We start from the raw sequence: 12,525 nt of genomic DNA, 5'->3' as shown, positions 1-12,525 counted from the left end.
CTAACAGGCCATAGAAATTGGCACCATTGTATACCATCTCTTTAACCTGTGTCCAAACTTTGTAATGTCCAACTTTCTGCCTTCTGACAAAAAATGATGGTGTCATATTTTGGTGCTGTTTAGAATTGCCCTAGAGGAGGAGACGAATCGGATGTCAGCTAATGCCCTGGCAATTGTGTTTGCTCCCTGCGTTCTCCGCAGTCCAGATACTACTGACCCTCTTCGGAGTGCTCAGGATGTCTCTAAAACCATCAGGTAAAAAAATACATGCTGCATTGTAATTTCTGAACCCTTCTCTGTAATGTGCCACACCTCTGTGAGCCTGCCAGCTTTTTTCTGTTGCGCTACTTTGCTTGTGTGGGAAGGGAGGTGCCCTCTGAAAGCTGAGAGGGTGGGAAAGAATAAATAGTGGATGGGAAAGAATAAACTTTTACATAGGAGGGGAAACCCCCCAGTGCCTCTTTCTCCAGAGAACTACATAGGGAGATAGTTGCTTTTTACAGTTTTAAGGAGTCATGAATAGCCTTGTGAGACACTTATCAGCCATTACACCAACCCCACTCTAATCTTAGACTGATGAGCATGCCTAGTAATAATCATACCTCACACCAAGGAAACAGATGAAGGCCGCTCTCCATACTGGGACTGGGAACAAAGCTCCAAGGCTAAATGTGGGCATGTAGAGGTGAATAGCAATTAACACAGTTGTTGTCTGAAAAGGCAACTGAGTGATAGCAATACAGAAGTCAGATGTGCAGATTGAGAGGAAGAAGGAGCAGAGGTCAAGAGAAAGAAGGGGGAGGCAAAATCAACTGTGAAAGAAAGTGAGACCCATCACTTTCCCACCCGCTCAGCTTCAGGCCATCTTTATGGCCCCATTTCTGTATGTATTCTCACTGTCTGGTGGGTATCTTGCTATTGATAAATTATTAGTGGAAACTTGTGAAAACCCTTCCCCAGAATAGACTAAATATGTGCAGTGGGGGAGCAGTTCTACACTTTCTATCTCCACCCCAATTTATTGTGTTCAGCCAGCAGTCTCAAAGAGACTTCTATGTGTATTTAATTGTACATGATGATGAAAAATTGCATTCTTACCTCCAATGGAGAGAAAGGATGGGTGGGAAGTGATGTTTTTTCTCTCCCTATTGCAGTAAGCATCAACACCCTTCTTCTGAAATGCTTCTAATCACACACACACTTGCAGAAATTCCAGGGTTGGTGCTTTTGAGGGGGCAGCCTTAGTACCTGCATACAATACACTGTGAAATTGTGGAGAATGTTTCAGGGGAATCTCTAAAGATGACCCATCGTGAGACTGGACTTGTCAGTCATATTGGTGGCAGGCAGGGAGTACTGCTGTGGAAATGAGATCCCTGAAATGGCAGTCATCAGAATATACTTGGTTCCAGTTTCTCAGTCATAATGTTCAGAACAAGAAAATTTTCAGATTTATCTCCTGTATACATCCTAAAGTCAAATGTAGCTCAGTTTTCCATCTTAACACATTTTCTCTTTCAGCTGCATTGAGCTGATTGTTGTAGAGCAAATGGACAAATATCGGGCTCGCCTTAAAGACATCAGTAGCCTCGAGTTTGCAGAGAACAAGGCCAAGAGTCGGCTCTCGATGATCAGGAGGTCTATGGTAAGGAGAAGGAGTGGATGAATTCCTGGCTGACCATCATAACAGGAAGAAATTTATACCAAGACCCGTGGTCTTCCTGTTCCCCAGTCAGCCCACATTTGTTAGTGTAACTTTCCTCTTCAAGCGAGAATTTGGAGATGATAGATTGTGTGTGTGTTTCAATGCCACACTTGTTTAACAGCAGATTTGTTTAATACAGTATCTTGGAGCTGAGAACACATCCATGTCTCTTCTCTCTCTCCCCCCCCTCTCTCCCTCTCTCTCTCTCCTCTTCCCACTTCCCCAATCTCCTCTTCTTCATGTCTTTCCAAACCTTACACATCCTCAAAACCTTTTAACACACAGTTAGGTCTAGCACATAAACTAAAGTTTGGCTTTATCCTGGATCGAGTCTTCAGAGCTGCAGATGTGTACAAAGCAAAAACTCAGAGAAGGTGGGGAGCAGTGTGTCTCTGGCATTATCCCACAAAGACCAACCCATTAGTTCCTTGGTGGGGGTCTGATATTTTTACTTCTCGTGGTTGCCTTGGTGAATTTGGGCCACTTTAGCTTGTGTGCAATTGGCCTTCCTCCGTGAGCAACACTTCTTAGCATCTGGTTCTCCTTAATCCTACAGTGCTCTCATCTGACACAGAACAGGCTTCCATTTGCTTCCCTCCCACATGCACGTGCCAGTGGGAGAACCTGTGGTGAAGCTGCCATGCATATTTCAGTCCAGCACATGCTGAGCTCCTTTTAGCAGGTTGCTTCCTCTTGCCTCGCTGCCTTTCTGAAATATGAAAAGCTTGCGCACTGTTAGATGGGCTGCTGAGTTGAAAGGCAGTCTCCGGCGCTGAAATGGCCTGTGTTTTCCTCTGTTTGGAGATGAACACATGGCAGGCTTTGTAATGTGTCACATTATCTGCTTATATAATAGGGCTTGGCTAGTCATGTGGCAGGTGACCCAGTTACACTGCTGGAAGCAAGCATGGGCACTCTGAGTCCTCTCAGCATGCTGTATTGAGAACACACAATCAGCGCTAATCCACCTCTTTTATGCAGCACACAGTGGCTTGTGGTTTACTTATGCTTTCTCACAGTTGCAGCTGAGACCTGGCTTCCGTTTGAAAGCCTAGCGCCTCTTTGAGAAGGGTGATGGCACGTGCACTCTAACCTACTCCTTTCCTTTTCCTATCCTCTCTAATCCAGAAACCTGTACTAATTGCCGTTAGATTTATGAGCATAACCCGCAGTTCGATCCCGGTATGTATCAGAATTGCATTGCACTGACCTTGTGCTGTAACCCTCCACTCATTTCAGTGCTGCTGCATGCTCCATGCCCCAACACACTTCATAACTGTGTGTGTGTGTGTGTGTGTGTGTGTGTGTGTGTGTGTGTTCGTTCGTTCTCCCTTAAACTGTCCTTGGGTTCTTCTGGTAGAAAATAGGTACCAACAGGAAGCACAGATGAGGCCAGTTTTCCACAGGGGTGGCAGGAAAGGACTCTGAATAGTGACTGAGGTTGCAGTGAGCCAAGTACCGTATTTTTTGATCTATAAGACTCACTTTTTCCCTCCTAAAAAGTAAGGGGAAATGTGTGTGCGTCTTATGGAGCGAATGCAGGCTGCACAGCTATCCCAGAAGCCAGAACAGCAAGAGGGATTGCTGCTTTCACTGCGCAGCGATCCCTTTTGCTGTTCTGGCTTCTGAGATTCAGAATATTTTTTTTCTTGTTTTCCTCCTCCAAAAACTAGGTGCGTCTTATAGAGTGCTTTCTTCCAGCATCTGATCTGCAAGTGGTCTCTAGAGGAGTGTAAAACACCAGCCTGTCTCTGCTACTGATGGAACAGCTTTCCAGTCACAGATTGAGGCTGGACTTCCAGGCAATTCCAAACAACTAAAGCAGGGATGGGGAACATATGGCCCTCAAGGTGTTGTTGGACTCCAACTCTCATCAGCCCTAGACAGCAGGACCACTGGTCAGGGATTACAGAAACTAGTCCAGCAACATCTGGAAGGCGCCACATTGCCTGTCCCTGAACTAAAAGTATATCAGAGTAAAGCTAGTTCACTTGGAAAGTTGTGTTTGTGATTTGTGACCTTACCATTCCCTTGAGCTGGTTTCCTTACATTTTTATTTTCTTCTTTTCTGCCTTCTCTACTAACCCTTTATTTTCTTCTAAGTGATTTTTCTCTTCCTTGTCTTGCCCGCTTGATCAGTCCTTATTTTCATGTTAAGATCCTAAGCAACAATTGCTTGGAAGAGGGCAAATTCAAATCCATCCTTCTGAAAAGCTACCCCATCCAACTTTTATTAAACCTAACAACAACCACCACCAACACGAGCACAACCTTAGCTAGAATTCTCAAGAAGAACCAGAAAACAAGAAAGCGTCCATTACCCTGCCAGAGAGTCTGCTTTCCCCCTCTTCTTGCTAGAAGAAATGCCAGTGGTAGTTATGAATCTTCCTTGCACATAAATGAACATAGGAAGTTGCCTTGCACTGAGTCAGATCTGTCTAGATCAGTATTGTCTCCAGGAACTCACTGCTGCTCTCCAGAGTGTTTCACTTTTTCAGAAGTAAGGTACTGCCAGTGTTGGTTCATCTTGACTGGTTTGTTTGCTCTGACCATCAGTGGCTCTGTAGGATCCTAGGCAGGGATCTTTCACAACACCTGCTACTCAGAATGCATTTAACTGAAACGCCTGGGATAGAAGTTGATACCCCGTAGGCAAACTAAGCACATGTTCTATCACTGAGATACAGCTCAAATAATTGGATTCAAGTTATATACTAAATATAGGTAAAGGTACAGGGACCCCTGACCATTAGGTCCAGTCGTGACCGACTCTGGGGTTGCGGCACTCATCTCACTTTATTGGCCGAGGGAGCCGGCATACAGCTTCCGGGTCATGTGGCCAGCATGACTAAGCCTCTTCTGGAGAACCAGAGCAGCGCACCGAAACGCCGTTTACCTTCCCACTGGAGCAGTACCTATTTATCTACTTGCACTTTGACGTGCTTTCGGACTGCTAGGTTGGCAGGAGCAGGGACCGAGCAACGGGAGCTCACCCCATTGTGGGGATTTGAACTGCCGACCTTCTGATCGGCAAGTCCTAGGCTCTGTCGTTTAACCCACAGCACCACCCACATCCCATATACTAAATATAGTCCTGTTTAATTTTTTTCAACAACAACAACACCGGTGGGGCATAACCACATTAGAGAATCAAATATATTTAAATTTAGATAAGCATTCGGACATTACTGTGAGTGGAACAACCTGTCCCACACATACAAATTTAACACAGGCCTTTTCTGGAGGAGGCAGAGCTCGGGGGGGGGGTGGCAATTCTGAGCAGAGGAGCAGTGGAGATGAAGAGTGAGTGGTGTTTCATCTACCTGCCACATCCCTGCCTCAAATCGCTGCTCCCAAACAACTTTTCCTTTGGGATTTCAAGCACATCTTTCTGAGAGTGCACATCTACAATTCTTTGGGCAGAAAAGCCGCTGTACAGATTGGAGTACAGATCTGGCAGTCTGAGAGGGGGATTCAGTGCCTTCTCCCCACCACTTTTCTCAAGAGCTCTTTCACTTGAAGCTGCTTTTCCCTAAGAAAAACAATTACTGGACATTTTCTGTACCTGCACGTGGGTGTACTGTGCAATTGCCTTCATGCCCTTTCCCAAACCAGCTGGCAGGATGCTGAAGTAGATGGGACCATTTCATCTGATCCTTCAAAAGTTGTTTTTGTGTTTCTATGCAGATTCTCAATGGTGTATAGAAAAAGATCTTTCACACTCCATTCTCACTTTTGCAGTTATTCTTCTAGATTTAAATGCAATCTTGCAAGTGTGCAGTTCAAAGCCTTGACTCTTAAGAAAGCAAATTGTATCAAATTTGCTTTCAGCGCTTCGTTGGCTCTTCTAGCACAGAGGCGCAACCTTGGGACATTTTCTATTTATCTGGGACTACAGCACACAGTGTCCGTCTAAGAGGGAAAAGGGAATTCTTTCCTGTTATAAGAACGTCGGCTCCACCCTTTCAGAGGTCCAGGATTGCTTCTCTAGAGCAAGCTTATTCAAGAAGAAGAAAAGAGACAGCACTAAAGGAAATTGTATAAATAGAGACGGGTGTGATCCTGTAGGATCCAGTTCCATAGGACAGTCTGGAACTGCCTGATCAGAATTTGAATATTTCATGGCACTGTCTTCAGGAATAGCTACCCTCATGCACTTGTTAGTCATGGAATTTCACTACACAGTGCAAAATGGAGGATAATCAACTATAGGTGGATTTATATCTTGTTCCCAGACTTTCCACCTAGAAAAATACAAAGGTTTCTTACAATATTGTGTGGGAAGATTTTACAGTATACTATATATAGTATAGTAATATAGTATATAGAAATCCAGATATTCTCTTCTTGCACAGATGCTTTGGCCAACAGACTGAGGCACCTTTGTTGTAAACTACATCTGTAGAATAAAGGAGTGACTTCTGATATCTGCCAAAATTCTGCTCATCATCTATAGTTGAAATGTTTTTTGTTTTTTTAAGAACCTCTGAAATAATTTGTGTGTCCTTAAGTGTGTATTTGCTTCCTGTTTTGTCTTTCTCTGCCAGTCACAAACAGGTATTGTTTGTTTCCTCATTATATTGCATACATATATCAGGGGTGTCAGTAATTTTCAGAGTGGGCTTAAAAGGCCGTGCTCCTCATTAGCGTTACTGTGCCTGCAGGGAAAAGGTCGGCTACATCGTGGGGCCTACCCAAGTCCTTCATCTCCAGCTCCTCTCCGGTTGCCATCTGCCTCTGATGCTTCTGAAGAGGTCCTGAGTGGCGAAGAGGCCATGGAGGCGGAGGTCTCTGAGCAGCAGAAAGTTGCCATGCAGGAAGAAGAGAGAGTTTTGACGGAGCAGATTGAAAACCTTCAGAAAGAAAAGTAAGTCTGGATGAGTGGAACTGAGGAGCAGGGAAGGGTGGTCAAGGTTGCCACGGTTCAAGAAATGAAAGCCTCACATAGGAGCTGGGTTGCACATTCAGATTGGGAGCAGGTTTGTGATAACCAAATGCTTTCTAGAACCATCCCAGCTGTAAATATCTTACAATGTATCTTCAGTTAAAATTGTTTGGTTTCGTTTGCCCAAGAATGTTTCCTCCTAATAATGTTGTGTTTTCTAGTGACCTAAATACTCCAGTACTTCCAGATTCCCTGCTCACGCTGCTGGTTTCACTTCTTCCCTTTAGTCCCAATTGTTTTTTGTTTGTTTCCTCAGGGAAAACTTAACTGTTGAGATGCTGGTACTAGACCCAAGAGCCTCTGATGATGAAACTCTGGAATCTGAGGCCTCCATTGGCACTGCCCACAGCTCTGAAAACCTGAACGTTGGTTATGAAGGAGACACTTTGGACAGAGCAGGTGAATAAAGACTGTTCATAGTTAATTCGTCCATATGCACAAGATGGGATTAACTATCTTTGGGTGTCTGTCTTTGCTTATGCATTATAACTGATGTGTCTGCTTTACAATATGCAAAGTTTGAAATATAAATCAGTTTTTTGTTGTTTTTTAATTTTTTATTAAAGATTTTCTTGTTTTACAGAAGTATGTGTAATGTCTCTCATATTTTTTCCATGTAACATTTTTACAAATCCGTTTCATTTGTTGAGACAGTGGGGGGGGGGAAGGGGGTGGAGGGAGGGAAGATGGGGGGGTGGGGTCGGGTGGTGGTGTTTCTGTTATGCTTAATGTATGTAGGGTTTGGTGTCAGCGCTGTTTGTTTTGTTCACTTGTGTTCCTTTGGTGGTAAGAGAGGTTGGGGTTGGCCTAGGGTGTGGTTGTTTGTTTGTGATTGGCTGTGGTGATCTTTGTTTTCGTGTGTGAGTGGGGTGGGTGGGTGTTTTGGATCAGGTTAGCCATATTGATTTGTATGCTGTTGGTGGATTATTGTCGTCTTGTTGGGCTGTGTATGTGATAAAGGGGAGCCATACCGGGGTAAAGGCGTCTTCTTCTGTTTGTCCCCGTGTCAGTTTCAGTTTATTGGTTAATTTTTCTAGTAGGGCTGTTTCCCATACTATTTGGTACCATTGGTCCATGCTTACTCCTGACAGGTCTCTCCAGTGTCTGGTTATGGTGTTTCTGGCTGCTGAAAGTAGGTGGGTTATGAGGTGTAAGTGGGCATTGTGGTGTAAGTGGGCATTGTTGTCTTGGAAGATGTTTAGTAGGGCCAATTCTGGGGTGATGTCTAATACTTGCTTAGTTATTTTACATATTTCTTGCATGGTTGTTTTCCAGAATAGTTGGATTTTGGGGCACTCCCACCACATGTGGAGATATGTGCCTGTGGAGGTGCACGCTCTCCAGCATTTTGGTGAGGTTCCTGGGCATATCAGCGCTAGTTTTCTTGGTGTTAGGTACCTCCTGTAGGTGAGTTTCAAAGTGATTTCTTTTCTTTTCATTGATATGGATTTAAAGGTGGGTTTAGACCACATTCTGGTCCATTGAGGGGTTAATCTCATAGCCTATGTCATTCTCCCATTGTTTTTTGATTGTGTCTAGGGGGTTTGTGGGATTTTGTAGCAACGCGCCAAGACAAACAAAGGAAACCACGATAGTAACCACTCTGAGACAAATCAAGAAAAATTGCGACCAACACTCTCCCTCAACAAGCGCAGTGAGGTCAAAACACACACACACACACACACAGAGTATCAATCCTAAAGTCGCAGAGGCGCTGGGAGAGCGTAGGGGCGCTGGGAGAGTGAACGGGAAGCAAGAGAAGGAGAACGATCCCTCACAAACAGAGACACACAGAGTATCAATCCTAAAGTCGCAGGGGCGCTGGGAGAGTGCAGGGGCCCTGGGAGAGTGAACGGGAAGCAAGAGAAGGAGAACGATCCCCCCCCACAGAGTATCAATCCTAAATTCGCAGGGGCGCTGGCAGAGCACAGGGGCGCTGGGAGAGTGAACGGGAAGCAAGAGAAGGAGAACGACCCCCCCCCCACACACACACAGAGACACACAGAGTATCAATCCTAAAGTCGCTGGGGCGCTGGGAGAGCGCAGGGGCGCTGGGACAGTGAACGGGAAGCAAGAGAAGGAGAACGATCCCCCCCACACACACAGAGTATCAATCCTAAAGTCGCAGGGGCACTGGGAGAGCACAGGGGCGCTGGGAGAGTGAACGGGAAGCAAGAGAAGGAGAACGATCCCTCACAAACAGAGACACACAGAGTATCAATCCTAAAGTCGCAGGGGCGCTGGGAGAGCACAGGGGCGCTGGGAGAGCACAGGGGCGCTGGGAGAGTGAACGGGAAGCAAGAGAAGGAGAACGATCCCCCCCCACACACACAGAGTATCAATCCTAAAGTCGCAGGGGCGCTGGGAGAGCACAGGGGCGCTGGGAGAGTGAACGGGAAGCAAGAGAAGGAGAACGACCCCCCCACACACACACACACACAGAGAGAGACACACAGAGTATCAATCCTAAAGTCGCTGGGGCGCTGGGAGAGCGCAGGGGCGCTGGGACAGTGAACGGGAAGCAAGAGAAGGAGAACGATCCCCCCCCACACACACAGAGTATCAATCCTAAAGTCGCAGGGGCGCTGGGAGAGCACAGGGGCGCTGGGAGAGTGAACGGGAAGCAAGAGAAGGAGAACGATCCCTCACAAACAGAGACACACAGAGTATCAATCCTAAAGTCGCAGGGGCGCTGGGAGAGCACAGGGGCGCTGGGAGAGTGAACGGGAAGCAAGAGAAGGAGAACGATCCCCCCCCACACAGAGTATCAATCCTAAAGTCGCAGGGGCGCTGGGAGAGCACAGGGGCGCTGGGAGAGTGAACGGGAAGCAAGAGAAGGAGAACGATCCCCCCCCACACACAGAGTATCAATCCTAAAGTCGCAGGGGCGCTTGGAGAGCGCAGGGGTGTTGGGAGAGTGAACGGGAAGCAAGAGAAGAAGAACGATCCCTCACACGCAGACAGACACACAGAGTATCAATCCTAAAGTCGCTGGGACGCTGGGAGAGCGCAGGGGTGCTGGGAGAGTGAACGGGAAGCAAGAGAAGGAGAACGATCCCTCTCTCTCTCACACACACACACACACAGAGTATCAATCCTAAAGTCGCAGGGGCGCTGGGAGAGTGAACGGGAAGCAGCAGGAGGAGAACGATAGCTCAAGCACACACACACACACACAGCCCCTACAGTGGCTAATCCAAAATCGGACAGCAAAAAACTGCAGGCAGGGACAGAGAGCACGGGGTTGTTTTAAAGCAGTCAACCGGACAGGAGCCGCTTACACTCATGTAAGTGGCTCCTCTGCTCTCCCGCTCTGCTTCTCTCCCTCCTCCCCGGCTCCGCTCGCTGACAGGAGCCGCTTACACCCGCTTTGCTGTTTCAAAGCGAGCCACGGACTGCTCACGACTGTAGCAGATTCCCCCGCCATCCGTAGGCATTCGCTCCATAACACGCACAGACATTTCCCCTTACTTTCTAGGAGGAAAAAACTGTGTGTTATGGAGTGAAAATTACGGTAGTTTTCTCTGCCAACTGAGGAGTTGGGTTGAGGGGATCCAGATTGGGAGGGTTTGGAATAGGTAGGTTAGTTTTGGGAGGGTGATCATTTTGATCATGGCTATTTTGTCTGAGAGAGTGAAATTCATGTTATTCCATCTCTTTAGGTCTTTGTTAATTTGTCGCCACAGGGGCTTATAGTTGTGGAGGTACAATTTATTGAGGTTTCTGGTTATTTGTACCCCTAGGTATCTGAACTTGGTGTGGCAAAGTTTTATTTTGGTGACCTTTTTGAGTTCTTTTTGGGTGTAAGGAGGGGTGTTGAAGCACATAGCTTCTGACTTTGTAAAATTTACCTGTAGGCCCGACACCTTTGCAAATATGTTGAGTTCTCTGATTAGGGAGGTTGCTGTGCTTATGGGGTCTGGTGTTGTGACCATTAGGTCATCTGCAAAGAGCCCTAATTTATAGGTTCTGCCTTTTATTTCCACTCCCTTGATGTCTGTGGCTGCTCGGATTCGGATTGCTAAGTGTTCCAGAGCCAGGATAAATAAGAAGGGAGACAGTGGGCACCCTTGTTTCGTGCCTCTTTCGATAGCTATAGTATTAGAATCCATATTGTTAGTTCTGCATTTTGCTGAGGCTTGGGAGTATATTTGTTTGAGGATTTGAAGGAAGTTGGGGCCAAATTTCATGTTAGTTAGTACTGCTAATATGTATTTCCACTCTAAGCAATCAAAGGCTTTGAGGATGTCTAGGGACATAATTGTCAATGGGAGTTTAGTTGCCTTGCTTTGTTTGATCAGGTTCAGTAGTTTCCTGATGGGGTCTGTTATATTGCGGCCAGGGACAAAGCCAGTCTGGTCTGGGGCTATTAACTTGTGTAGGAAGATTTTTAGGCGGTTGGCCAAGATTGATGTGAATATCTTGTAGTCTTGGTTTATTAATGAGATTGGGCGGTATGATTCTACTTTGAGGCTGTCTTTTAGTGGTTTTGGGATGGAGACTATTTTGGAGTGGGTCCAGGTTTTGGGGATGGGGCCCCCTTTTATGATGTCGTTTAATAGGCGGGTCATGTAAGGCATCAAGGTTTCTTTGAATTTCGTATAGAATTCTGCTGTGAAGCCGTCTGGGCCTGGGGCTTTGTGTGGCTTCAGGTTTTTGAGGACCGTATCTATTTCCTCTGGGGTGATGGGACTGTCCATGAATTCCTGTTCCTCATCCGTTAGGGTAGGCATGGTCAGTCCTTCTAGAAATTTTCTGATTTCCTTCTCTGGTGGGTTATGGGAGGTGTATAGGTTGGAGTAGAATTCTGCAAATTCTGAGGTTATTTCTTTGGTGGAGAATGTTATGTTGCCATCTTTTTTGGTGATGCAGTGTCTTCTTGTTTTAAGTGCTTTTTTCCTTCATCTATTTGCTAGTAATCTGGAGTTTCCCCCTCCATATTCATAGAAACGTTGTTTAGAGTATAGAATGTTGATCATTGTTTTGTTGATTTCTAGGGAGTCTAGTTCTCTCCTTTTTTGTTCTATAAGTTTGAGGAGCTTTTTAGATCCTGTTTGTTTGTAGCGTGATGAGAGGGCTGTGATATCTTGTTCTACTTTGCTAATTTTTGAGGAGGTTTGTTTTTTAAGGAATGCTTTCTCTTTTATGCAAGCTCCTCTGGTGACTGCTTTCATTGCGTCCCATAGGAGTTGTTACATTGTCTACATCGTTTTCCTTGAAGTAAGTTTTGGAGAGTTTTTGTGAGATTCTCTCTAATTTGTTTGTTTGTAGTTAGGATGGGACTGAAGGACCATGATGGGGTGGTTTGTGTTCCTTCTCCTCTTTTAATGGTGACTTCTACTGGGGCGTGATCTGTAATTTTAATGTTACCTATGTTCGTTGATTCCACTGAGGGGATCAGACCCTATGTGAGCAGAATGCTGTCCAGTCTGGACACTGTACCATGGCGTCCGGATTGGAATGTATGGCTGGTGTCTCCCGGGTTTTGCTCACCCCAAATGTCGTAGAGACCCCTGTTTTTTAGCATTTTTAATAACCTGTAAGAGTTCCTAGTTGTTGGGGGTTTTCTTCGGAGGAAGGTTTCCCATGGGATTGTAGGGTGGATGTCTTTCATGGATATACCTTTCATATTTAGATTGAGGTCCCCTCCTAGGATTGCTTCCCCTTCAGAGAAGGAGAGGAATTTGTTTAGTGTCTTCTGAAAGAATTCTAGTTGATTCGAGTTTGGGGCATATATGGAGCTGATTGTCAGTTTGATTTTGCCATCTAGTGTCCCTTTAGCAAAAATGAACCTGCCTTTTTTGTCCTTTAGGACTGTTGTGGCAGTGAAGTTCAGGTCTCTGCTGAAGATTATGCCTACGCCGCGAGCTTTTCC

The 12,525-nt window shown here is 45.8% G+C and overlaps 1 protein-coding gene across 9 annotated transcripts in view; it reads left to right on the top strand.

Moving 5' to 3' along the window:
- The window catches only part of MYO9A (myosin IXA), a 177,518-nt gene that overhangs the window by 149,970 nt on the left and 15,023 nt on the right, over positions 1-12,525 (top strand). For 7 of the 9 annotated variants that reach the window (XM_077918913.1, XM_077918914.1, XM_077918916.1 and 4 more), the window contains 5 exons: positions 124-255; positions 1,522-1,645; positions 2,834-2,887; positions 6,370-6,572; positions 6,907-7,049. The exons of 1 other annotated variant lie outside the window; for it this stretch is intronic. In XM_077918913.1, coding sequence (XP_077775039.1) covers positions 124-255; positions 1,522-1,645; positions 2,834-2,887; positions 6,370-6,572; positions 6,907-7,049 — 656 coding nt within the window. The remainder of the gene's footprint in view (positions 1-123; positions 256-1,521; positions 1,646-2,833; positions 2,888-6,369; positions 6,573-6,906; positions 7,050-12,525) is intronic. One more of the 9 variants, XM_028705410.2, reaches the window with a different exon arrangement.

This window comes from Podarcis muralis, chromosome 14 (assembly GCF_964188315.1).
Source record: "Podarcis muralis chromosome 14, rPodMur119.hap1.1, whole genome shotgun sequence".
Lineage (NCBI taxonomy): Eukaryota > Metazoa > Chordata > Lepidosauria > Squamata > Lacertidae > Podarcis > Podarcis muralis.
Note: the sequence above shows the minus strand (reverse complement) of the source record. Positions and strands in the feature narration are given on the sequence as shown.